Raw genomic sequence first — 26981 nt, 5'->3', positions numbered from 1 at the left:
CGTGGGGCGGGGCGGAGTGAGACCGGCCGGACACTCTAGCGAGCCGGCTGTCGGCTGGATCCCGGCAGCTCGGTCGAGTTACTGTCGCCGCCTCACCTCGGCAGCCAACACAGCCTCGCCGTCGAGGATTCCCCAGAGCAGCGCCCGCCCTCAGCATGATGGACTTGGAGTTGCCGCCGCCAGGACTGCAGTCCCAGCAGGTGCTGCCCCGGCCCTCGGCCTCTCTGGGCTGTGCCATCCGGCGGGCAGGAGCTCGAGGGGACAGTGGCCCCCGGGAGGGAGGGACGGTCGGTCTGGACCCGGACTGCGACGGCCGGGCCGGGCAGCTGCTCGCCGGGTCGGAAGGGCAACGGGGGGATGGTGGGGCAGCGACGAGAGTAGGAACCGAGCCTGAGGTCCCCCCCACGGGGCGCCGTTGGGGTTGGGGTGTGGAGGAAGCCCGTGCTTCGTGGGGCCAGGGGGCGACACCAGCACCTCGCTGGGTCGGATGCTCAGAGGCGGCGGGAGGGCTGGACGCTGGCTGTCTTCGCCGGCGCCGCCCGGCCTTTCCGGGCCTGCGTGGTTCCCCAGATTCGGTGCCGGTAAAAAAAAAAAAAATGTGCCTAGTCACGGGGCCGCGCTCGGGGGAGCTGAGGTCTCCTCGGCGGCCGCTCCGGAGCCCGTCCCCGCCCCTGGCCGCGACCTCCGGCGCGCTGCGCTCGCCCACTTGGCCGTCTGTGGCTTTCTCAGCCCCGGGGCTGGTCGTCTGTGGGCTCACGCCAGTCCGGCTTGATCTAGAAAACAGAAAAGCCCAGCCCTCCGGGGGCGGAAGAGAAAGTCACCGGTGGCCCTCGTGCTCCAGCGCCCCGACGGGCGGGCGGCGGGCGGGCGGCGGGCAGGGCTCCGCGTCCTTCCTCGGCCCGGGAGTCCCGGGTTGGCCTCACGTCAGGCGAGGACGTGAGGACCTGGGCGGACTCAGAGAGGTCCGAGTCCGGCCGCGCGCGGGGCTGCGTGTTCTGAGCGCCGTGACTCGCGGGGGCCCCACGCTGCGTGCGTGCGTGCGTGGCGGTGGCCTCCGGGTGGGTGCCATGGGCCGGTTGGCAGTCACAGAGGCCCTCGGTTGGCCCTTTCCTGCTTTATAGCGTGCAGACCTTGCCGCTCTGGGGCCAAGGGACAAGTTGGAGCTGTTGATCTGTTGCGCAATTGTTATTTTCCCCTGGGCGGCTTTGTCTTTGGATTTAGCATTACAGAATTGGAATCCCAAAATGTGTAAAGCAGGCTATTCTGTTCCTTGCCGTCAAGGGTAAGAGTTGTAGATTAGAATTTGTTGCTTTTTATACTGTTGGTGAAGTTTTGCTTTTAGCCATTCTCTCTCCCTTGTGTCTTTAATACATTTTCCTTTGCTGTGTGAGATTTTTGCCTCCTCGATTTCTTACATGTTGCGCACTTTTATGAAGACAGAGAGGGTGGGACACTTGCGTTTCATAACCCTTTGTTGATAAGTTTTGAAGATTGTTATGTAAGTGAAAACCAGTTTCTGGTCATACTTCAGGCACTTTTAAAGAATGCTTATGTTGCCAAAAATTGTGTCGTAATTGGATTTTTTTAAAAAAGAAAACATTTAGCTCAAGGGACTATGTAACTTGGTACACAGTAAGTTAATTTAAATGTAAAATCTTAGGCTGACCCCGAAGGTCCTAATGTAAGCTTTTAGTTACTGACAATGCATTAATTCTACTCCCCCTCTTGAACTTTCCCCCAGAAATGATTGGGGTTGTAGCCTGGTTTTCATTAGGATGAATAAGTAAACTGTACTTTCTGATCTTCTGTTCTTCATTAGTAATCAAAAGGAATGCTTGTCTGGCCACAGGATACACGATACAAACGAACTTTGATTTGAAAGTTTTCTTCTGTTCTGTGCAGCGTGTGGCATAACATTTCATGTACAGAAATGGCAGATATACCACTTTCTCTTTCATGTGAAAGTTTTCGTTTGCCAACAACAATTCTTGTTATTTCCAGACATTGATTTAGATACTTGAAGACTTTGAAAAAAAGAACTAAAAATGATAATTCGTCTTAAAGTCATTGTTTGGGTGTCCAGAATGATTTGAATTGAATTGAACAAATGTTTGGGTAGTTGTAGGAGGATATGGTTTTTAACATGATCAATGATTCTTCATCTCAGGGGGAAAACCATCCATTACTCTGTCAGTGGTGTCTTGGAAAGATAAAATACTTTTGAAGACAAGAGATGAAGTTGATATTGAACGAGACAGATGAGATTATTTTTAAAAGCCGAACAAAAAGAGAAAGTGGACAGGCCTTTCCTCCAGAATGAATGTTAAGCAAGAACATCTTGACTTTTTAGATAGTGGAACATCTCTGAGACATTACAGCAGCCGAATGTAGGTTGATAAATGCATGACTACATCAGTCTTTTCTGCCTTAAAAGTAACAAGGGCCATTTTGAAATTCCATTTGCATCAACTTGGGTCCTTAAAAACAATGCTGGGAACAACCCTCTTTTTTAGGATTACCAGGGAGAGTTGAAGCCAGATACATGGTTTTTCTTAATATTTATTTTTATTTAGGATGAGTTATGCTCAGCAAAGCTGCAGGAGAAAGGAGCACTTGAGCAGTTACACTTATTTCTGGATATTTCCTTCATCGAGAATGAGCGTATTTAAAAGAAGGTATTCATAAATCTATCCTTCTTAGTTTTTCCTTGAATCAGGCTTAGCTTGAGGATGCAGGAAGAATTTGGAACTTAAATACTAGATAGTAGGTAAGCAAATAGATACTCCTTTGCAAGCCAAGCAAAATGGTAATTGCCTCGGATGTATAATTTCTCAGTAACCCCATGGGGATAACTTTTTATCTTCAGTTTTCAGGTGAGGAGAGAGGCATGCAGAGAGGCCAAGACTCCTCCAACTGTTTCATGTTAAGATCGAATTCAAGCTTAGCCTGGCTGCTGGAGCTCTGAATCTCCACTTCCAAACTGGACCAAAGGGAACGTGAAGCAAGGCCACAAAGCCTCCCTTTTAAGTGGGTAGATTTAAAAAATAAAATTAAAAAAACAAACAAACAGGGAGGAGAGGCTGGGAGAAAAAAGGCTAGTATCTGCACCTTCGCCTCTTACCAAGGAAGTTAATAACCATGTGAGAGGGAGCAGATCCTTGCAGTGATCCTCACAAGAGTGAGTAAACCGTAAACCAGCAATGGGATGGTGCCTGTGGTCCTGTCCAGGAAGACACAGAAGCAGGCCTAGGCGGCTTTCATTTGGAGAAGCAGGATGTTTTTTTCCTGTAATTATCATTTTAAAAACAGTGTCTGACAGTCTGCTTCACATTTTCCAATGACCATTTTCCCTTTTTCTTAATTAAATCTTTTAGCTGCCAGGACCTTTGCCTTTGTCTGCCTTGGTTTTGGTCCGTTCTCCTGTGTTTGCTTGGGGGTGGTGATCAACATTACATTTAGTAAATAAGGGTATGTTGTGCAGTGTGACCGACAGGGTTAAACTAGTTTGATGGAAAGTGGATTTGGGATTGGGGGTGGGGTTGAAAACGGCCAACAGAAACCCATTGGCTCAACCCGAACACGAATCCCCTGTCTTGGTACCGTTGGTTGAAACCAGCATTAAGAGCTCAAGTGTAGCTGGTGTGCCTGCAGCTTTGAGGCAAGTACATTCGGAGATTAACTGCTTGATTTCCTGGTCTTTATTGTTAAATCTTGTTAGGAATTATTATCTGGTTTATCTGAATTAATATGCTTCAGGACCTTCGGAAGGGTTTAGTTGGATGATTTACCTGAATTTCGTGTAGGTGAGCCCAGATATTTGAACTTTTTGGATCACCCACTTCAGAATGTGCTGAACACTGGGGTGGAGGCGACTTGCTAGAGGTAGTTAGTGGTTACCCTGCTTCACTCCATCTGTGGCTGAAAAAGGAACCGTTTCGCTGTGACACGGAAACGAGTTTCTGTTTTGACGATGTGATCTCCAGAAATTTCATTACTGTTAGTGCCAATAACATTTTGCAAAAAAAAAGGGCTTTAAGGTACCACGCCAAGACTTGGACAAGTTAGCAATGGCATGGTTTATAAACAGGAAAGCAAAAATGTGCTTAAATTTATGGAAAATACAAGTGCATTCTTATGAGAGTTTGTCCCTCAGAAAAACCAAAACAAAATCCTAAACTGGAGTCCACAACCTTAAAAAAATCCTAAGTTGGGTTTCTCTGTATATGCCTTGCTATAATAATATTAAGAATTTTGAGGGGTTGGAAAGATGGCTCAGCAGTTAAGAGCACTGGCTGCTCTTTCAGAGGACCCGGGTTCAATACTCAGCACACACATGGCAACTCAGTTGTCTGTTACTTCAGTTCCAAGGGATCTGATGATATCTTCACACTAATGCACATAAAGTTAAATAAATTATGAAAAAAATTCAATAAATGCATTGATCGGAAGCAATACAATGCTAATCTGTCATTTTTCTAGCGTGTGAACAGTAACACTGGCGTCACAAAGCCTTGTTCTGAGGGTGGATGGTTGGGGTCAGATCCAGGTCCTTGCACGTGCTAGGCACAAACTCCACGATTGAACTTACCTCTCCAGCTGTGAAAGTTTGTGCCAGAATGTAAGCATATTTTGCACAGACTGTTGTAGTGTGAAGACAAATCCAGGGCCGGGCGGTCGTGGCGCACGCCTTTAATCCCAGCACTCGGGAGGCAGAGGCAGGAGGATCTCTGTGAGTTTGAGGCCAGCCTGGTCTACAGAGTGAGTTCCAGGACAGACTCCAAAGCTACACAGAGAAACCCTGTCTCGAAAAACCAAAAAAAAAAAAAAAAAAAAAAAAAAAAAGACAGATCCAGAGCCTAGGAAGGATTCTGAGCACCTAGCCCATCTTATCCAGGCCTCTGATGACCGACTCACTCTCAACATCATTACAGGCCAGCAACAGCTGCCTTCTGAAGGATCTGTTTAAGTGAAATATAATCCACCCACCACATAGTTCACCCATTCAGTAGTCCAGGGTGTAATCATCACTAGGGTTAATTTTATCACTCCTTAAAAAACCCCAGGCCCACTAGTAGCCACTTCTTATTTATTTTCCTCCAGTTCCCCAAACCCCTGATAACCACTCGTTATTTGTTTTTTTCATAGAAATGAAACATTGTATGACTGGGTTGGCATGATGCTTTGAAGATTCACCTTGTTATAACATGTGTCCTGTGTCACTGTTCCTTTTTATTGCTGAATACTATTCCATTGTGTGGACATACCACATTTCACATTGTGGAACATTGGAGTTATTCTACTTCTTATACTTCCAAACTTTGTTGTTTACCAGACTCACCTCCAGTATTTCAAAATTGATGCCCAGGCTGAATCCTCGATGCAGCTGGAATCCAGTGGGATGGATGCCTTTAAACACAGCACTAATACCTAAACCCATGCCTAGAGATTTTGACTGAATAAAGAATTCAGCCTTGGAGACCTAACTCAGTGCCTGATGCACATTGGAGTTAGTATCCTCTGTGCAGTGATTTAGAAAGGCTGGTTGGAATGCTTTAGTTGTGAAAAGTTCTTGTGTTTGATCACAGCCTGTGTTTCAAGTCACCTGGAGAATGTTTGAAATGCAGTAAATATGGCCTGAGTTCCTTAATACCCCATGAAGATTTGCATGATGACTTTGTTACCAACAGGCTTTCCCCAAAAGAACCAGTAGGATTTTTCTGTGAGGTTTTCAGGAGCATAGATAACCTGCAATAAGATCATTGAGGAATGGCATATTAAAAAGGCTGGGGGGGGGGCTAGAAAGATGGCTGAGGAGTTAAGAGTGCTTGCTGCTCTTGAAGAGGATCCGAATTCAGTCCCTAGCACCCTTGACAGATGGCTCACAACTAACTACCTGTAACTCTAGCTCCGGAGGACCTGAGCCTCCCACCCCCACCCTCCGCACCTGCATGCATTAGCATATACCTCTACACAGATACATTTTACATTTTATTTGAAAAGGCAGAGAGAGTCTGGAGTGTGGTGGGTCATTCCTGCAATTCCAGCCTCCTAGGGAGGATTGCTGGCCGTTGGAGGACAGTCTGGCCTGCAGTGTAGAACCCTGTCTCCAAACAGGAGGAGAATGGAATGCTCATGCTGGCGTGGGTGTCGAGTGTGGATCCCCCACACTTTTCATTCCTGTGCTTTGTTTTCTTTCTCCAAAGAAAACTCGAATCTCCAAGCCAACTTTTATCACCTCCACTCTTTGATTGTGCCTGGCTGTTATAGGCAACTTTATAATCCTGACCACAGTGATCAGTACTTACATGGCCGAGCCATTTCTGATTCACGCATTTGGAACTAGAGGCTGACTGTCCTTGTGGGTGCATGAGGTGGGGTGGGGACTACGGTTGTGCCCTCTGTGGCTGGCCAGTACACTCCTTGCACACTTCTGCCCTCACAGCTTCTCTCTCTTTTTTTAAAAAGATTTATTTATTTATTATGTATACAGTGTTCTGCCTACATGTATGACTGCAGGCCAGGAGGGTATCAGAGCTCATTACGGATGGTTGTGAACCACCATGTGGATGCTGGGAATTGAACTCAGGACCTCTGGAAGAGCAGCCAGTGCTCCTAACCATCTCTCCAGCCCCATCTCACAGCTTCTCTTGCTCAGTGCTGCCCGGCAGAGCTGGTTGAGCTCCACCCCAGCCTTCTCATGGATACTTGTTGGGGTATATTTAGTCACCTGTTAGGAAGCTGGTAAAAGTTTTTGACTCCTGTTGCTTTAAATTTTTTGAAAAGTGGTATCTTATTTTACTTTTATATTTGTTCTTAAAAGACTTGACATTTGGAGTGGGTTAGTACCTCCCGGATTTGTTGAGAGGAAGGACATGAATGTTGGGACTGTGTTGACTGTGTGTCTTAAGTGACTGACCCACTGAAAAGGGTAGTTGGGATTTTCCTTTGTCAAGTCTGACGGTCTTGCTGCCGTTTTAGGGGGAATGTGTAGGACTGCACATGGAGGCAGAAGCTAACCTCTGCCCAGCCCAAGGCATTGAATCAGAGGGGAAGTGGTTGTGGTTGGCGCCTGCTGGGAGCAGAGCCTTGCGGAGCTGTGTCTGCCCCGTGGAATTACTCTGCTGCTGTGGTTCTTATGGGTGACCAGGAATTTGGACTCGGTTGGTTTGCTGTACTGGAGCCAGGGATTCCTTTGTTTTGTTTTTTCTTGAGACAGGATCTCACACTGTAGCCCACGCTGGCCTTAAATCCACTGTGATCCTCCTACTTGAGCTCCCCATGCTGGGTTTACAGCACCTTGTGAGCTCACCTTGCCTGGCAAGCCAGGGAATCTTCTTGTTTCTGTGAACAGAGAATATTGGAGAATTGTGAAATTTTGTTGTTAAACCGTTAAAGTCTTGGTAATGAAAATCACCCAGAATAAACAGACCGTTTTGTATCTGCAGTAGGAAAAACTGCCAAGTTTTGAAGGTTTTATTTTTGCTGTTGGCAGTTCTCAATGAAACAATGAATATACATTCAAAGACAGCCTTAAAGGTCAGCTTTACTTTGTGCTGCTGGCTGGGGGGCCCTGCACCAACTCTTATGTTCCTAGTGGTTCCCAGGCTGATAGCAGGCCTTCTCTAGGGACAGTCTCACATGCCACTAGAAAGTCTCTACCTGGCTTGAAGCAGTTGGTTCTGACTAATTCAGGGGCCACTCCCTGGAATGTGGGGGGAGGTGACTAGGCACCTTAACACTCTTCTCATTGACCTTCACAAGTACAGCCCTCTATCTCCAGAGATGTGGGTCAAAATGGTTTCCTTCTATCCCAGCCTGCAGGAAGTCCAGAGCTCAAGGTCTGTGTCTTGTGTGATTCAGTTGTTCAAAGTTCATGTGATAGGCCGTGGCTGTAAAGTGTCGGTGTGCACCACAAAAGACAATAATGGAGAGAGGGGACACCTGTATCTCTGTCACTAACTCAGCCTCTCCCTGTGAAGATAGCCAATCTCAGGTGTCCTGAGGTGTCTCCGGGCATGTAGTTCTAGAACCTGGGGGTACTAAACTCCTCAGATGCTCAGGTCCTCCTTGTAAAATATGCACGCTCTATACACATCCTTTCTTATTCTGTAAGTTATCTGTAACTCCCTGACACTGTCTAATGAAATGTAAATGCCCGTAAAGAGTTAAGTTGTTAGGGGACAATAAAGTATGCACAGTACAGACAGGTTAAAGAATTCTCTCAGTTGAGGGTTGCTTGAATCTGCAGTGTGAAAGTCCCGGTTATGGAGGGCCAGCTACCCTGCAGTACTGGCAATTTCCGGGATGAGGGAGATGAAACTCTTGTTTGTTGAAATCCTGCTAGTACCAGGCCCTAGATGAGTTCTGGTACTTGCCCTTAACAAAAATCTATGTAGAAGCTGGCAAGGTGGCTCAGTGGGAAAGTAAAGCATTTGCAGTGTGAGCCAGACATCATGAGTTCAGTCTCTGGAACCCATGTAAAGGACATGTCAAAGCTGTCCTTGACCTCCACACACCATGATGCACACACACATGTCTACAGACACACGTCATATGACAGTAATGATAAGTCTATGTAGATATCCCGTTACAGGTGACAGAAGCTATTCGGAGTGGTTGAGCTACTTTCCAGGATCACACTGATGCATGTGACAGACAGGGAGTTTGCATGACCCCAATCCCTGCTTTCTGGCTCCTGGTTCACTGCCTCACTCCTTTTTCATTTTGTCCTTCCCTAAAGGAGAAAGTATTTTCTTCTGTTAGCGGCCAGAGAATGAAGGACTCTTCACAGAGTACTGGAGAGTTCTGCCGAAGGGGCAGTGTGTGCGCCTGCCCGGCTTCTCCATGGAGAGCAGAGCTATGGAACAGCAGCTACAGAAGGCCCACCCCCTGCCTCCGGTACTTAGAAGACTCCTGGCTGCGGAACACTGATGGGCATTTACTGTCGCGTTTGTAGGGACACCCACCATCTCCTCAGAGAGTGAACTGCTTGTGCCTTTTTCTCAAGGAAAGGAGGCAAAGGAAGAGAGACCAGAGGTGCCTCTAGAGAGCAGGCACGTTTTCCTGATTCAAGAAGAGTGACTGGCCCGGTTCCTCTCCTACCGAGGACAGTGTCGCCTGGTTGGTTTGGACACTAACACGGGAGTCTACAGCTGCGAGGAGGCGGCCCTGAAAATAGGACTTAACATTATTGTTTAGTGTATAAGGAGAGTTAGGGGCTGGAGAGATGGCTCAGCGGTTAAGAGCACTGACAGCTCTTCCAGAGGTCCTGAGTTCAATTCCCAGCAACCACATGCTGGCTCACAACCATCTGTAATGAGATCTGGTGCCCTCTTCTGGCCTGCAGGGATACATGCTGTATGCATAGTAAATAAATAAATCTTTAAAAAGAGACAGAGAGAGAGTTAGAAACCATGGCATATTTGTTTTCCCTCTTGTTCTTTTCACCTGAAGAAGTCTGATACAGAGTGAGGTCAGAGCGAGGAAAGCTGTGAATGGCTGACTAGGTTACGATAGCAAGTTAATGGCGAGGCCATGGTAATGGAGGGGGCCAAGGCAACAGCTCAGTGCTTTAGAAAAAGCTAGTCTGTGGGTGTAAGCTCCCGTTTCTGAGCACTGTGAGGGAAATAGCTTAAAGAAAATCACCTGGTCAGGACTGTAGACTGATGGATTAATTTATTTTCACTGCATCCCCGGATTGCACATGTCTGACGTTTGCTTTTTGAACAGACTCTCCATGGTGGCAAAGTTAGGCTTGAATGCTCTGTGAAATCCAGGATGGTCTTAAGCTCGCAAAGTCATCAGGCCTCTACCTCCTGAATGCTGAGATTCCAGGTCTACAGCACTGCTCAGCATCCAGAATTCTTTTAGTGGACATTCCAAGACTCTGTCACAGTTGTTTTCTTTTAAAAACTAGTGCTAAGGCTGGGAATCTAGTTGGGAATAGTAGAGTACTTGCCTAGCATGCACAAGGCCTGAGGCTGAGTCTCCAGCAGCATATCCTACTCCTCCCAAAAGATAATTGTTTGTATCTTGAAAGGTGTGTGCTGAAAGGGTTGTAGACTAATGTTCTTAAGATACATTAGTTCTTAGACTCAATTATGTTCAAGTATTTCTACAAGAATGGAGTTGAATAATTTTCCTGTGACTGTCATTTGGTCACGAATAATATGAAAAATGTGCTTTGTTACTTTGGTAATTTGAACTGTAACCTCAGACCTCATGGTTTACAATGAAAATACTGGATTCTGAGACTAAATAAGGTATACTTATTGCACAAGTATTCGTGAGGTCTACGTCCGGACTGGCACGGCACGAAGGTTTGCTTTAATCTCTCAAGATAGTACAGCAATTGTTCTTCAGGGACGAAAGTTTCTGAAATTGCCCTTTCTAGTTACTCTAACCCTTTGACTCTTTGTACTACTGAATTACAGGGTGTGTTTTATACGGTGATTAGTGTGATTTCATTAATGGTGTCTGTTCTGCTGGGGTGTACATTCTCATGGTGCTTGGCGTTTGTTTAGTAGTTGCTCAGTAAACACGAGGAGACACTCTGAACTACTGTCTTGGCACTTCGTACTCTATACAAACACTGAGGCCTTGACAACATCACATAAGAAAATGTCACTTCTGCCTTGGTGCTTAGAGTATCTAGGAGGTGGTAGCATTTTGACAGGTTTTTGGATTTTCTAGCCTGTAGATTTCATATTTTCAGCTTAGAGGCCCCTTAGTAAAGCTGGAGAACAGAGCAAGCATGAGCTGGACTCCAGCGTCTAAGGTGCTGAGAAGGTTAACCTGGTGGGGTGGGGGGTGGGGTGGGATGGCGGGCCTCCAGTTCTCCTGTGTGCTACACCACACCTGGATCACAGAGCCCTGGCGGCCTTGGGAGGTTTTAGAAAGGACAGAGGACCTGAGTTGGGTTGGTGAAGGAAGCTCTTGTGGGTCAGAAGACGGGCAGGCAGGTTGGAGGCTAGGGGATGGTGAGAGAGAGGCCTGTGCTGTACAGGAGATGTGGATGATCTTCTAATGGCTTCGTCCATTTGCCAGCCCATGTACTGAGGGCTGCGGTTGTGGCTAGGTTGCACTTTTCAGCTTTAAAACCAGAGATGATGGCACCCGCCTGCATTTCCAGTATGTGGGGGTGGAGGCAGGAAGGCCTGGAGTCCAGGGCGAGGCTATGCTACACAGCGTGTTTTGAATCCAGGCTGAACCATGTGAGAGCCTTTCTCAGCTCCTACCCTCGCTCCCAACTCCCCCCAAAATACTCCCCTCACCCAAAGACAGGGTTTCTCTGCGTAGCCCTGGCTGTCCGGGATCTCACTCTGTAGACCAGGCTGACCTCAAACTCAGAGATCCACCTGCCTCTGCCTCCTGCGTGCTGGGATTAAAAGTGTGCATCTGGCCAAAAAATACTTTTTAAAGCGAGTAGATTGTCTTCAGAGTCACAACATGAAATCAGCTGTCCCTGGCCAGCCTCACAGGGCCCACGGCTGCATGTTCGAGTAGAAACCCACATTAGTCTCTTCCTGAAGTGGGTTGTGGTCTGCCATAAATGTCCTGTTTTCCGCATCCTTCCCTACGTGCTCTCTGGCCTTATTATAGAGCCTGGTTGGAAACTAAGTCTCCAGAGACTGAATGCCAATCCCTGGACAGGCCTTTTGAGCCCAGCAAAGGCCACACACTGGCCAGGCTCCCTTGGGGACCCTCCAACCTGTTACTGGATTCCTTATCATTAAATGGGTTAATAAGCCATCATATAGGATGCCTTCCGATCTTGTCTCTTCACTTGCACAGAATTTCTTACTCGGGATTCTGGCCTAGGAACCCTGGGTCCTGTCCGAACAACTGGGTAGAGAAGTTTGGAGAGCAGCAGTGAGTTTGGAGGAAGGTTAAATCCAAATGCAAAGAGAGCAAACTCATCTCCTTGTCCTCTCCTCACCCCCACCCCTCCTCTAAAGGCTTGAAAGTGTTGTTTTGTAATGTCTTTTCCAAAATAACTTTGGCCTTTAAAGTCAGCAGAGCCGTGGAGACAAAGAAAACCTCCTGGGACCCCGAAAGAGAGATGGCCCAGCTGAAAGGCATTTGTGTTGCCATAAACAAGTTATGGTCTCACCTTCTATTTTTCATGCAGTAGCTAGACCCAGAAGCCTAAAGCGTAGCTGCTTTCAGTCCCTGGCATTTGTTACAGGAGATAGACTTATTAATAGTGTTGCTGTCATGCCCTGGCCTTCTCCTTTACAGTTTAAAGACTCATTTACATACTTTTTCATTGAAAAGATGGTTCTGTGAAGACTGGAATCATCTTGGCTTTCTGTTGTGTTAGACCCCACTGTGAGGGTGGGTGGATGGGCACCGCCACCTACACGGTTACTAGCAAAGCTGCTCAGTTCTTCCAAGCCATAGGGTGCTGTCCATTGTCTGAGCAGCCTCCCCAAGGAAGGGGGCGGGGAGTTCAAGCCTTGTGTTCTAGAGTGGGTGAGAGCTCTGCATGATCACTTGCCTGCTTTGGATCTCACTGTCACTGTATGAGATGTTTGCTGGCAAAGTACTAAAGCTCTTTGTGCTTCCGTTTCCTTACTCCAGAGTGACGATGACGTACTGCCCGCTTGGTGGATTGCTGTGCATCCAGACGAGGCGGTACACATTTGGAACACGGTTTTTGAGCACGTAGAAAGTATGTGGTCAGTGGTGGCTGTTATTGTTGCAATGTAATGCCTACTTGATTGGGACTATCCACTACTGTAGCCCTCCATTTTCAAAGCTCAGTGTGACCAGTGTCTCACGCAACTATAGAGTGGGTTTAATTAAAAGATGGACATCAAGGAAAGGATGCCTACATTAGTTTTAAGAAAGTGAACCTTACCAATACTTTAATACTCCTTTTTTAAATTTATTTTTATGTTTATGGGTTGTGTGTTTTGCCTGTATGTATGTCTGTGCATCATATGTGTGCCTGATGCCTGCCGAGGCCAGAAAAGAGCATCAGATTCTCTGGGAATGCCGTTACAGCTGTTGTGAGCCGCTGTGTGGGTTCTGGAAGAGAACCTGGCCTATCTGGAAGTGCTCCTAACAATTGGTTTAACTGACTCTCCATCCCCTAATCTTTTTAAGAGACCCAGATTGCTTCGTAGCAATCAATAACAAAAGTGAGTACCATAATGCATTTTCAAGTGTACACATCTGAAAGTAGCTGAAATATAATTTCCAAGCTCAGGGTTAGTTTATGTCTTCCTTGGGGACAGAGTGTAGGATACCAGCCAGTTAGTCATTAAGAGCCCGCTTTGTGATTCAGATTAATACCGGCTCTTTGAGGTAGTTGCTAACAGATACCTGGGGTGTGGGGGGGCCTGGTGTCCACACTTGAAGCACACAGAAGCATCTGCCTAGATGGAGGACGCCTAAGGAGTGCAAGGGCCCACAGTGGGGGCAGCGCAGAGCTGTGCTGCTCAGCGTGGCAGTCACTAGCACTTGGCAGGCTTGAGATGCGGTGGTGAGGGAGACTGAGAGGCTGGAGTTTTCGTTTTAATGAACTTGGCGTTTACAGAGAGTAGAGACTACTTTTCTGTTACTATGCCTTAGGCAGCGCTCCACAGCTCAGGAGTGGGGCTGGGGTCCTGGAGGCACACACCTTGGTCGTTTGGCTAGACCGCATTTCCTGCTGGCTTGGGGGTAAGATTATTGTCTTGTGCTGGAGTGTGTTTGCCACTTCTAATATCACAGTAATTTTTGTTACATGTTAAAATAATATTTGAGCAAATTGGATTAAATACATAGTTCAAATTAAATTTATTGTGTAGAGTTACTTTAGTGCATCCTGTAAGTACTTAAAATTACTGTATTTTTACATTAAAAATAATTTTCAGTTGTATTTGGACATCATAAAATCAGAAACATTTAGAGGAATGTATTTTAGAGGTCTTGCAATTCAACCCCACCCTTATAGGCGCAGAAACCAAGGCCGAAGGTTTCTATAAGTCGGTGGCTCCCAGTCCCAGGTAGGGCTGGAACCTGGTCATCTTTCCCGGGACTAGGCAACAGAGCAGACTGGAGCGTCATTCTCTTCCCCTTACAAACTGAAAACCGGTCCTTAACCCATTCCTTACCACACACAGCATTGCATGCTGCCCCCCTGCCGTCCCCGCCCCCCCACCTCCACCCCCCACTACCAGTGAAAGGATGGTGTGTTCAATAGGTGTTCACCCCGTGTGTCATTCCTGGGCAGCAACACTCACATGAGGGATGGGGGGCGACAGTAATGTTCATATTCCCACATTTTGATCATCCACTTGGGAGAACTCCATATTGGTTTTCCTATTCTAACTTCTTAAGTCACAAAGCCAGAGATTTTTGTTTGTTTGCTTGTTTTGTTTTTTTGTTTTGAGACAGGGTTTCTCTGAGTAGCCCTGGCTGTCCTGAAACTTGTTTTGCAAACCAGGCTGGCCTCGAACTCAGAAATTTACCTGCCTTTGCCTCCTGAGTGCTGGGATTAAAGGCTTTGAGCCGGGGACTGCACCATGCCTGACTCAGCGCCGTAGATTTTTAACCAGAGCCATAGCTTTAGTCTAGGGAAAAGAAAAAGAATGGGACTTCGTATGCTTCCATGCTGTATCACTTAGCAGTGTAGGCCTGGCTTTATGGTGCTGTTTGCAGAACTGGCTGAAGAGACCGGCTGCAGCTACATTGAACAAACCTGAGGGCAGATTAGAGGTTTACTTTTTGAGGAGTGAGAGGAAAGAGAACGGATGTTGTTCTGATTTCCCAGGCCGGACTTGATGTCGCTGATCCGAGCCCTCAGGTGTGAAGATGGGCAGCTTGAGCTGCAGGCCCAGCCCGAGTGCATGCTTCCTCTTTGTGTTTTCTTCCCCTCACCCTCTCACAAGGAGGCAGAGGAGTTACATGACGTAAGATGCAGGTGAATGTTTGTGGCTTTCAAGCTCACGAATGTCAGGGCCAGTGCCCAAGAGCTGTCTTTCTCGAGGAAGACAAGGACTGTGGCTGATCCCCACTTTGGGGGAGCTGCGGATCGAGCAGTCAGCTTTGGTCGCTGTTAGTGAGTAGTGGCCTGCATTGCCTGATCGGGGTCCACACGAGCGAGTTTCAGGCAGTTTGTTGGAGGTCAGCTTACTCTTGAGGTAGCCGGGCTGTGGCGGCTGAGGGTTGAGAGGCTCGGCTGGGTTAAACTGTGGGGGAGCCTTGGAAAACCATGTGCCATTCAGAACTGCAGGTGGGGAAGACAGGCCTCCTTGGAAGAGTCAGGGTTCACGGAGGAGGCTCCTCGGATCAGATGTCAGCTGGGTTTCTGGTAACACCATTTCTCTCCCAGGCTGTTAATTTAGCTTCCCAGGTAAGTGAACAGCTGGGTTTTGCTTTTTGTTTTCTATTTTAATTGTTTTTTGGTTTTGATGTTGTCCTGTTTGGATTGGTTTTTGCTCTGTAGCCCAGGCTGGGCTCCAGTTCTTCTTTCTGCCTCTGTGTCCTCGAGTGCAGGATGACAAGATGTGTGCCAGTACACCTGGCGACAGTGTGTCAGTGTCTTCTCAGAGAGATGCACGGTAGTTGTTGAGTTTCCTTTTTTAATAATTTATTTAGGCCGGGTGGTGGTGGTGCACACCTTTAATCTCAGCACTTGGGAGGCAGAGGCAGACGGATCTCTGTGAGTTCAAGGCCAGCCTGGGCTACAGAGTAAGTTTGAGGAAAGGCACAAAGCTACACAGAGAAACCCTGTCTCAAAACATATACATACATACATATATATATATGTATGTATGTATACACACACATATATATACATATACATATATAGATATATAAGATTTATTTTATGTGCATTGGTGTGAAGGTGTCAGATTCCCTGGAACTGGAATTACAGACAGTTGTGAACTGCCATGTGTGTGCTGGGAATTGAACCCGGGTCCTCTGGAAAAACAGCCAGTGCTCTTAACTCCAGCCCCTCCTACATTTTTGCCTGCTTTGGTGTGAATATCATACCTGCTTTGGTATGAATGTCCAGTTACCAAGGTACCGGAGCATGTGGAGAATCCATCCCCCTTTCTTCACCCACAGAAGTTCCTGGCTGGAGTCCTAGCTCTGTTGGTTGCTAAACTTGTGATTCCAGAGCTACACCCCAAAGCCTCAGTGTGCTCATTCAGAAATGAAGGCGACAGTGTCATAGAGGAACCCAGGGCTGGAGAGATGGCTCAGTGGTTAAGGGTTATTGCTGATCCACAGCTACGAGGACCTCAGTTTGGAATCCAGCACTCACAGAAAAAACTGGCATGGGCTTGTGCTTGCCTGTAACCCCAGTATCTTGGGGAAGGATTACCAGAGCTTGCTGACTGCTAGCCTGGCCAAAAACCATGAACTCCAGATTCAGGGAGGGACCCTGCCTTAGAGTAGTAAGGCTGAGTGATAAGACACCCCCCTCTCACATATATCTGCGTATGCATCCACACACAAAAACACATTAAAGGCCCGGGCCTTTAATCCCAGCACTCTGGAGGCAGAGCAAGGTGGATCCCTGAGTTCCAGGACAGCTAGAGAAACCCTGTCTTGAAAAACAAAAACACAACAAAAAGCACAAACCCTGGAGCTCATAAAAAGGAAAGGTGAAGTAGAGAGAGGTACATCTTTCTCTGCCAGCTTGATAGGAAGGATAAGATTCGAAAAGTAGACGAGGTCGTTTGGAACATTTTGGTCCTCTGCTCTGGGCAAGTTATGTCACCCTCTTTGCAAAATGAGAGGGATCATCTAGGTAATTCTGGCAGCCCTTTTGGTGGTAGCTTTTCCGTGACTGTGTGGCATAAACAGTGGTTCCCATGTGATCTGAGTCACATGTACCAAAAAGTCCAGATGAAAGGAGGAAGTCTCGGGATGAGAATTTTCCTTGAGCTAGAAAACTGGAGCCTCTTTTGGGGTGTGGGTGGGGAGTTGGGGGATGCGCACAGTTGAAAATGAGAGAAAACATTGCCCCTGTCAGAAGGGAGACCAAGGACACAAGGGTGGAGCTGTGGTGACTTTTGTGTGTTCTTACTGCCTGGAATAGCTTTCTTGTTTTTGTCGTTTCGGGCTCAGGCTAACCTTGAACTCATGATCTGGCCCTCTGAGTGCTGTGATTACAGATGTGTGTGACCATGCCTGGCACCTGTTACTTTCAAATACTCACTTGAGTGGGGCCTCGGGAGTCCAGACTTAACCCGTGTTTGTGGTCAAGGTGTTCATGGTCATGACTGCTCTGTTTGAGGACAATCACTGCTTTGGTTGTGTCTCTGCAGACCTAGTGACACTTCTGTGCTGCCCGAGGTCCCTCGTGATGCTCATCATGGTTCATAACTTGAGTCAGAGACTGCTTGTTTATCTTTGTGTCCCGGCACCTTAGATGGGACCTGTGTGCATGTATCCAATGGGTACATAGACTAATGCCCACTTGATTCGACTGGACACTAAGTTTGACCACCACTGTCGTTAACAAGCACTTGTTGACAAGAGTTTTAGCCATTAGTCCGTATTACTTCAGGAAACAGTGCAACAATGTGCAAATTTGTGAGGTGTTCCTTGTGTTACAGAGTCAAAAAACAACTTACATTTGCTGGGTGGTGGTTGGCACATACCCTTAATCTCAGCACTCGAGAGGCAGAGACAGGCAGATCTCCGAGTTCGAGGATAGCCAGGACTACACAGAGAAAAACTCTTTCTCAAAACAAAACAAAAAAATTCATACTCAACAGTTTATAGTTGAAAAAAAAAGTTAGTAGACCTTTGGAAAGTACCCAAAGGTGCCTGCAGTTCATTTTAAAAAGCTTTTTAAGTGTTGTAGTCTAAATATAATTCAGTACATCATATTCATATCTAAAATCCCTCAGCACTGACATCACACAGCCATGTCTTAAGATCCCAGGGTATCTGTCTCACTGCAACATTTAGTTCTTACCCATCCCTCAGGCCTCGGTGGACTGTCCTGATTGTTGCTATTTTTAGCTATTTTAGCTGAAAATGACCTTGAAGGTTAAACTAAATAATTTAGTCTGGGGACCCTAAGAGAAGATAAAGGAAAACCCGAATCATTTAGAAGCATCCAAAGTTTCTGGGAGGAGCCTCTGTGACTTGAAGTCTCCCTTGTTGAGCTGTCTCTGTCAGAGAGGTCAAGGGTGGAGACAGCAAGGCTCTCAGCTGCCTGCCTGGTCTCCTGAGCTTATTTCCACTTGATGACGACGTGAAGTAGGCTAGGAGATGGAACCAGTGTGCCTGAAGGTTCCTAGGGCAGTGGGGTGTGCATGTCATTCTAACAGTGCCTGGAGTGTTCATCAGGTGCTTTCCCTTACTCTGAAGATTGCTTGTCACATCAAGCTGTTCTCCTGACAGAGTAGCAGCCACCCTTTGGTAACCCCTGTAAAACCCTGGCCCTGCTCTGCTCCAGCACAACCACGGTAACTCTCGAGAGCCAAGAGTGGAACTTCTCACGGAAAAGTCAGAGCTGTGTAGGCTCAGCAGCGGTGGGGTTCCCCACCGTTTGGAAGTAACTAAATGTTCCTTGTGATTTCATTTTGACCACGTTACAAATGGGCCTCTGGAGAAAGCCCGGGTTCTGACTGCCTTCACTGTCCAGCTTTGCCTCGTCTTGCATCATGCGTTGCAGGCTATGGACAGCGGAATGGGTGAGAGTTCCAGTAAGCTGGCCGGATCACATTTCTTAGGTCGAGTGAGTCATTGCTAAGAACCGTGTTTGAGAACAGGAAGCAGCCCGTGAAAGTGCCTGCACATGGTGACCTGCCAGACTCAGGAAGCAGACCACTCTCCAGCCTGAACGGTAGTGGGACGGCACACCCGGGGTCTAGGCTTCACCCTGCAGAGTCATTCGTGCCTGGTGTGCACAGTTTGGGAGTTTTATGTGGTTGGAATCTCTACTTGTTGGTTATTGAGGGAGGATTTCTGTAGGAGGAAATCGTGGGTCAGTGCTGAGTGTTAAGAGTCTGCCAAGTATATACGAGTTGCTTAACCAGGTCTTTCTAATGTTGCTGTGGTTACAGACACAAACGTAGCAATATTTGTGCTTGATTTAGATAGCTATAAGGCCCGCTTTGACCCCACACTATTCTGTATTTTTAACTGTTCTGTGTATTTTAATCACCTATTTCACAGTAGTAACACAATTAAGAATTAGAAAAGTAATCCACTAGAGCCAAAATGCTTGGGTGTGGGGCCGACTGCTGTGAATGCTTGGTCTCTTCTGCCGCCGCCAGTGGAATGTTGGTTGAGAACAATTGGCGTTGTTTTGTCTACGGTGTAGTGCAGTGTGGGACAGGAGCCTTGAAAAGTAAGTGGGTAAGCCGGGTGGTGGTGGCGCATGCCTTTAATCCCAGCACTCAGGAGGCAAAGCCAGGTGGATCTCTGTGAGTTCGAGGCCAACCTGGGCTACCAAGTGAGTTCCAGGAAAGGCGCAAAGCTACACAAGAGAAACCCTGTCTCAAAAAACCAAAAAAAAAAAAAAAGTAAGTGGGTAAATACATTATAGTTTCTGATATCTCTCATCTGGATGCCTTTCAGACTGTAGAACAGGGGTCATGTTTTCTATGTGATTTTATTCAAAAGCATTTGGGTATTGTCTAGGGGGGGCGATAAACCAGATTTACTTTCTAAGTGAATAATATGCTCACCTGGACATCATAATGAGGTATCTGAGAAGACAGCACACCGAGTTCTCACTTCGGGAGTTCTAGTAACTAATATTTGGATGAGGGAGAGAATGCAGAGAAACAGATGTTTAAACTGAGGTTGTTTGCTTAACAAAAATGCATGAGAATGTGTGTATTTCAGAGTGTGTAAACACCTGTAACCCCAGCATTTGGGAGGTTGAGTCAAGAGGATGAGGAGTTTGAGGTCAGCCAGAGCTTCATAGTGAGATCCTGTCTCAAAGAAGGGGGGAAAAGGGAAGGAAGGAATAAGAAATTTTCCTTTCAACTGAAAGCAAAGATCTAGGCTAACTGACAGTACAGTTTATGAAGATACTGTTCCTGTGGGCTGCAGAGACCGCATGGTGGGTACAGGCACCTGCTCCCACGCTGACAGCCTCAGCTCAGTCCTTGGTACCCACATGGTAGAGGGAGAGAAACCCTCCTAAGCTGTCCTCTGACTTCTAGTCATACTCTGTGGCACATGTGCCCCCTCTCCATAAAATGTAACAGAAATTAAGGTATGATTTAAAATATTTTCAATGATATACCAAAGTCTCAGTTTACTGAATAGCTTTAATTTAGAATGAGAATATCATTTTTGCTTAATTTCTTTTCTCTTTTAAAATTGTCTAAGCATGTTAAATGTTCAAAGTACTAAAATTGTCTTGAGACACAGTATGGCTCCAGTGTTCAGGGTCTCTATCCTTATACAGAGATGTTTATTTCAAAACGGCATGGATTTGTTGTCCAACTGAAGAGTTCCCTGAAGCCTGTGATGGATTACCCAGATGGCAAATGATGAGTACACATTCTGAATATAACTTTGTTAGAGCAGATGGCGATTCAACACGAGTTGTCCAACATTTTGTTTCTTACTGTCTTTTGTGTAAGCCAAGTCTGTAGCAGAGTTTGGAACACACTCAGGAATCTATAAAGAACAAACAAAACTTGAAACAGTAAGTGGCAGGCAGCATTTGTCCCGTGTGCACGAGACTCACCACCCCACCCGGGTGCTTGTATTCCCCTTGGGCAGCTCTTTGCAGTCTAAGGAAATACCTGTTGGAATGCTGTGCCAACTCTTCCCTGCCCTTGATTTCCTCCCCAGACTGTCTTTGCGGCTGTCCCTCGGGGGGACCCACAAGGTGGGGTAGGCAGCTAGCAGCTCTTCAAAGCTTTGGCGTTTTAGTTTTAGTTCTCCTTAGGCACTTCCCTTCCCTGCTGTCTGCTGTCATGCTGTCGCTTGTTACGGGCGGGCGGGCGCCACCCACCCTCGTATTTCCTCCTAGATGATGGTCAAGCTTCAGAACAGTGGGTCAGGGATGGGGCTTTGTGGTGTAAGTCATGCGCCAGTCACAGGGTTCCTTACGGGAACTGCTCGGTGCTTATTTGGTCATTACAGAAAACAGCACTCAGGCTGTGGCCCTCCCAGGCAGTGCTTTGGGTTAACAAACTTTTGTCTAATGCTTTTCTCCAGTGTTATGCTTTGAATACTTCATACAGTATCCAATATCTGAAGCCAGGTCATCGTGGCACACACTTTGGGAACCTGGGGCAAGAAGATTGCTGTGTATTCAAAGCCATCTTGGGCTCAATATGAAACCCTGTCTTAAGAGGAAAAAAAAAAATCAAATTTCAGACATTTTCCTTCTGAAACTTGTGTGGAAATCTAAAACAACAAAACATGTGAGGCACAAGAAGAAACTCACTGCTGCCACATTCTGACCAGAATGTCTGAATTCAGGCCTATGACCAGTATCACTCTGAACATGGCCAATCTGTTTTGATGCTAAGCAGGATCAGCCCTGGCTTGTACTCATATATCACGTGCACCCAAGTGCCCACAGAGGCCTGAAGAGGGCATCAGATCCCCTGAACTGGAGTAACTGACAGTTGTGAGCCTCCATGTAGACGCTGGGAATTGAACATGGGTCCTCTGGAGGAGCAGCAGGTACTCTTTACTGATGAGCCGTCTCTCCAGCCTCATTTTATTATTTTCAATATAGGTGATATATTAAATGGAAATGGACTTCGGCTTTCTACCTTTTTAGACTTGTCTAAAAACTATAGTTATGTGTCAGAAAAACTGCTTTGAGGCTGGAGAGAAGGCTCCAGTGTCAGACACAGTGACACATACCTTAATCCCAGCCCTTTTGGGTGGAGCAGGGCTGCTTAGGCTACAGAGTGAGACGTTATCTCAGAGTGACAATGCTGATTCAAATGAAATCTTGGCCTCTCTTTGTAAGATTTTCCCCATGCGTTAAATGTGATGTCTTCAGTCTTTCTAGAACAGTAGTTGTTCTAGAGAGACTTTGAGGTGTGAGGGCCTGGGTCAGAGGTGTGGTGGGTTAGCACACGCTGCCTTGATACTTGTGTAGGTAGTAGGCAGTCCTCCTTACTAATTTGTTGATGACTTAGAGACTAAAGCTCTAGCAAATCAGTTTTTCTGTAAACTGGGTATTTGCTGAACAAGTTAAAGTCAAATCCTCTCTCAAACCTGAGTGGCTCCGTGTATTTGCTATCATTTCTATTCTAAATATAAGATTTAAAAAAAAAAACACTAATGTAAAATGTGCATAATTTGTCTATTTTTATTGTTACTTAGTCATTAATGATTCAAATTGTGACTGGAATGGGTGGCTGTAGATAGATACTGTTTCTTTGAGTGAGTAGATTGAGTGAATAGAATTAGCAGTGCTCTTCTAGCTTGCTAGATCTGTGTTCTCAGTGAGTTTGTATTCTCCCCGTCATTGGTGGCATACAGTGAATTAACCCATGTGGACCACATTAACCGTGGTTTCTCCTTTTCTGTCGTAAACACAGGACATGGATTTGATTGACATCCTTTGGAGGCAAGACATAGATCTCGGGGTAAGCCGAGAAGTGTTTGACTTCAGTCAGCGACAGAAGGACTATGAGCTGGAAAAACAGAAAAAACTTGAAAAGGAGAGACAAGAGCAACTCCAGAAGGAACAGGAGAAGGCCTTTTTCGCTCAGTTACAACTGGACGAAGAGACAGGAGAATTCCTTCCAGTTCAGCCAGCCCAACACATCCAGACAGACACCAGTGGATCTGCCAGCTACTCCCAGGTACACTTAGTTCTGAGGAAAAGTGTATGGTGGGATCTAAGGAAAACTCAAAGTGGACCACCTGGATTTGAGTTCTTAGTCCGCTTTCTACCATGTCTTTTGTGACCAGGTCAAGTTCCCAAGCTTAGCTTCCTGAGTTCAGTACCTGAGCTCCTCTTAGGGAATCCTTGTGATGATCAAGACAGGATCTCAGGGAGCATTTTGTGAATTACAGAAACATCCTAGTTTTAGGATGTACTGTTGGTAATAAAGCCAGTAGGCATGGCTCACAGGGTTGTGGCAGGCATGGCCCTAGTTGTATGAATAACTAATTTAACTTAACTGTGTTAAGTACTGATTCCTGTGTTATGTGTCAAAAGGATTAAAACATTCACCCAGATCACTCAGAAAGTTAGGCATGGTTACTGCCTAGCACAAGGCCCTGTGTTCAGTCCCCCAGCTCTGTTTGTCAAGGGGGTAAGGGGCACTAAGATTTGAACCCAAGTGATCTGGTCGGAACTTGTTCGACAAACTGATTTCTGAAGTATCGTTGGTTTATGAACAATTCTTGATGTTAGCAGGACTCTTGGCTCAGCAGTAGAACGTGTAATAAATTCTTCTGTGCCTTTCCCTCTTGATCCAGGTGGCCCACATTCCCAAACCAGATGCCTTGTACTTTGAAGACTGCATGCAGCTTTTGGCAGAGACATTCCCATTTGTAGATGACCATGAGGTATAAAAATGTTCGCTTAACAGCAAAACTCCCTTATCTGGTATAAGTCACTGTCGTGTGTCCCCGATATGAGAACAGAAGAAAATTTGAGAAGGAAGAATTTGATCAAAGACGTTCTTTATCAAGGGAACTGTACAGGACAGGGACAGCTAGAAAAATGAATCAGAAGATAAAGGTATATAAAATATTTTTGGCTAGTAAAGAGCAACTATTAGCCAGTACTTCAGTTAACAATCTTTTTTGTTTTTCGAGACAGGTTTTCCCTATGTAGCTTTGAGCCTTTCCTGGAACTCACTTGGTAGCCCAGGCTGGCTTCGAACTCACAGAGATCCACCTGGCTCTGCCTCCCAAGTGCTGGGATTAAAGGCGTGCGCCACCACCGCCCGGCAACAATCTTAATCTATTGTTAGATAATATAGATAGAAATTGAGTCCTGATGATTATTTTTATCCATTTTGAAGTCTACCCTTAAATACATGGATAACAGCCTAGTAGACTGTCAATGTGGAGTCATTGGGGAAGAAACAGTGATCAGTAAGCAGGGACCTGCAGACCCCGCTGCTGCGGTATGCTCTGCATGCCTTGGCTCTCACTCATGTAAATGCCTTGTCCATCTTAGGTTTCTTCACCCACATTTCAGCCGCTCGCCCTGGATATTCCCAGCCACATGGAAAGCCCAGTCTTCACTACACCGGATCAGGCTCAGTCACTCAGCAGCTCCCTGGAGGCAGCCATGACTGACCTGAACAGCATACAGCAGGACATGGAGCAAGTTTGGCAGGAGCTACTTTCCATTCCTGAGCTACAGGTAAGTGAGCTCTATGAATATGGTGTTTTCCATGCAGCCCTTTTGAATTAGTCATCCTGGTTATTTATTATTAAAGTGTCACCTACTTAGAGGAAGAATTGGGGGTGTGTTTAAATTACTCGTGAGAGCTTCCCAGGCTCACTTAACACATAGAATTTTTAGTTAAGCAGGCTGAATATTTCAGGATAGATTCATTCTAAGCCTGAAAGCTAATTTAGAACTCTGACAGTCATGTCTACCTATTGAAAATGAGAGTTATTGGAATTACTGAAAAGAACACCTTGGGAATGGGTGTAGAGAATTGATCTAAAAAATGTCTAGCTTCTATTCATACCATATGAACTTCTTTTTTTCTAGTGTCTTAATACTGAAAACAAGCCGCTGGTTGAGACCACCACTGTGCCCAGCCCAGAAGCCAATCTGACAGAAATCGAAAGCAATTACCATTTTTACTCATCCATCCCCTCCCTGGAGAAAGAAGTGGGCAGCTGCAGTCCACATTTTCTTCATGGATTTGAAGATTCTTTCAGCAGCATCCTCTCCACAGAAGAAGCCAGCCAGCTGAACTCCTTAGAGTCCAGTTCCGCATTAAGCACAGATTTTGGTGATGACTTTTACTCTGCTTTCATAGCAGAGCCCAGTGGTGACAGCAGCATGCCTTCCTCTGCTGCTGTCAGTCAGTCACTCTCTGAACTCCTGAGCGGGCCCATTGATGGCTGTGATCTGTCCCTCTGTAAAGCTTTCAACCAGAAGCACCCTGAAAACACAGCAGAATTCAATGACTCTGACTCTGGCATTTCACTGAACACTAGTCCCAGCCAAGCATCCCCAGAGCACTCTGTGGAGTCTTCCATTTACGGAGACCCACCGCCTGGGTTCAGTGACTCTGAAATGGAAGAGCTAGATAGTGCCCCTGGGAGTGTCAGACAGAATGGTCCTAAAGCACAGCCAGCACATTCTTCTGGGGATACAGAGCAACCCCTGTCACCAGCTCAGGGCCACAGTGCTCCTGTGCATGATGTCCAGTGTGAAAATACAACCAAAAAAGAAATGCCCGTGAGTCCTGGTCATCAAAAAGTCCCATTCACAAAAGACAAACATTCAAGCCGCCTGGAGGCTCATCTCACAAGAGATGAGCTTAGGGCAAAAGCTCTCCATATCCCATTCCCTGTTGAAAAAATCATTAACCTCCCTGTTGATGACTTCAATGAAATGATGTCCAAGGAGCAATTCAATGAAGCTCAACTTGCATTAATCCGAGATATACGCAGGAGAGGTAAGAATAAAGTCGCCGCTCAGAACTGTAGGAAAAGGAAACTGGAGAACATAGTAGAACTGGAGCAAGACTTGGGCCACTTAAAAGATGAGAGAGAAAAACTGCTCCGAGAAAAGGGAGAAAACGACAGAAACCTCCATCTACTCAAGAGGCAGCTCAGCACCTTGTATCTTGAAGTCTTCAGCATGTTACGGGATGAGGATGGAAAACCTTACTCTCCTAGTGAATACTCCCTGCAGCAGACCAGAGATGGCAATGTATTCCTGGTTCCCAAAAGCAAGAAGCCAGATACTAAGAAAAACTAGGTTCGGGAAGATGGAGCCTTTTGTTTTGAGTTAATGTTTGTTTTGTACTGCTAAAACTTCCTACTGTGATGTGAAATGCAGAAACACACTTTATAAGTAACTATGCAGAATTATAGCCAAAGCTAATGTAGAAATCATATGAAACTTTACAAAGCATTAAAGTCTCAATGTTGAATCAGTTTCATTTTAACTCTGAAGTTAATTTCTTAGGGCACCATTTGGGCTAGTTTCTGTGTAAGTGTAAATACTACAAAACTTATTTATACTGTTCTTATTTGTTACATTCATAGATTTATATGACATCTGGCTAAAAGCAAATTATTGCAAAACTAACCAAACCACTATACTTTTTTATATACTGTACGAGCAAAAAAAATGACCTTTTTATATTAAATTGTTTAGCTCTGACAAAAATTAAAGGAGCTGGCACTAATAAAGGAATATCATGACTTAAATTACTCGGGGTTGAGTTATTCATAACAGTGTTTTCCATAGGAGAATCACCCATTTACCACATTTGGTTCTTTTACATTTTCAGAATGGTTTTGAAAATTCAAAAGCATTTTATAACCAGGCGTGGTAGTACATGCCTATTATTCTCAGCATTCAAGAGGCAGAGGCAGGCAGCAGATCTCTGAACTCGAGGCCAGTGAGGACTATATAGTGAGAGCCTGTCTCAAAAAAGACGAAAGTAAAACCTTTTTATACTAAATGGTTAACTGGGATTGTCATCCCAAGGAAATGGTATATGTTGCCATGAAAATGTGTTTATTCACAATAGTGGTGTGCCTGCTGTGCTGTACTGTGGCACAAAGGACAAACCCAGTGATACCTGTGTTCTTAGAAGTGGCATTCAGAGAGGGGTTAGGAAGCACACTACATTAAGAAAAAGGATTGAGGGCTGGAGAGATGGCTCAGAGGTTAGGAGCACTGGCTGTTCTTCCAGAGGTCCTGAGTTCAATTCCCAGCAACCACATGGTGGCTCACAACCATCTGATCTGGTGCTCTCTTCTGGCCTATAGGCATATGTGCAGGCAGAACACTGTATACATAATATATCTTTAAAAAAAGAAAGAAAGAAAGAAAGAAAGAAAGAAAAAGGATTGAGAGAACCAGTTTAAAATAA

The 26981-nt window shown here is 45.9% G+C and overlaps 1 protein-coding gene across 4 annotated transcripts; it reads left to right on the top strand.

Annotated features, from left to right (window-relative positions):
• On the top strand, nucleotides 1–26310 carry Nfe2l2 (nuclear factor, erythroid 2 like 2). 4 transcript variants are annotated; one of them, XM_028880611.2, is made up of 6 exons: nucleotides 1–200; nucleotides 12583–12673; nucleotides 22488–22754; nucleotides 23377–23466; nucleotides 24086–24274; nucleotides 24632–26310. In XM_028880611.2, the coding sequence occupies exons 3-6, from the start codon at nucleotides 22491–22493 to the stop codon at nucleotides 25853–25855; spliced, it is 1767 nt and encodes a 588-aa protein (XP_028736444.1). In that variant the 5' UTR covers nucleotides 1–200; nucleotides 12583–12673; nucleotides 22488–22490; the 3' UTR covers nucleotides 25856–26310. The 4 variants fall into 4 exon arrangements, with proteins under 4 accessions (XP_028736444.1, XP_028736440.1, XP_028736443.1 ...); XM_028880610.2 differs by lacking the exon at nucleotides 1–200 and adding an exon at nucleotides 1141–1282; XM_028880607.2 differs by lacking the exon at nucleotides 12583–12673.
• Nucleotides 26311–26981: the final 671 nt, after the last annotated feature.

This window comes from Peromyscus leucopus, chromosome 4, assembly GCF_004664715.2.
Source record: "Peromyscus leucopus breed LL Stock chromosome 4, UCI_PerLeu_2.1, whole genome shotgun sequence".
NCBI classification, from domain to species: Eukaryota; Metazoa; Chordata; class Mammalia; order Rodentia; family Cricetidae; genus Peromyscus; species Peromyscus leucopus.
The sequence above is the reverse complement of the archived record's forward strand: the minus strand, read 5'-3'. Positions and strand labels throughout refer to the sequence as shown.

What these genes read in the sequence shown, in the direction of transcription:
- Nfe2l2 (XM_028880607.2), top strand. Translation starts at nt 156, where the DNA reads ATGATGGACTTGGAGTTGCCGCCGCCAGGACTGCAGTCCCAGCAG. An exon ending in GATCTGCCAGCTACTCCCAG is followed by an intron (nt 22,755 to 23,376) that starts GTACACTTAGTT and finishes CTCTTGATCCAG; the next exon opens with GTGGCCCACATTCCCAAACC. An exon ending in CATTTGTAGATGACCATGAG is followed by an intron (nt 23,467 to 24,085) that starts GTATAAAAATGT and finishes TGTCCATCTTAG; the next exon opens with GTTTCTTCACCCACATTTCA.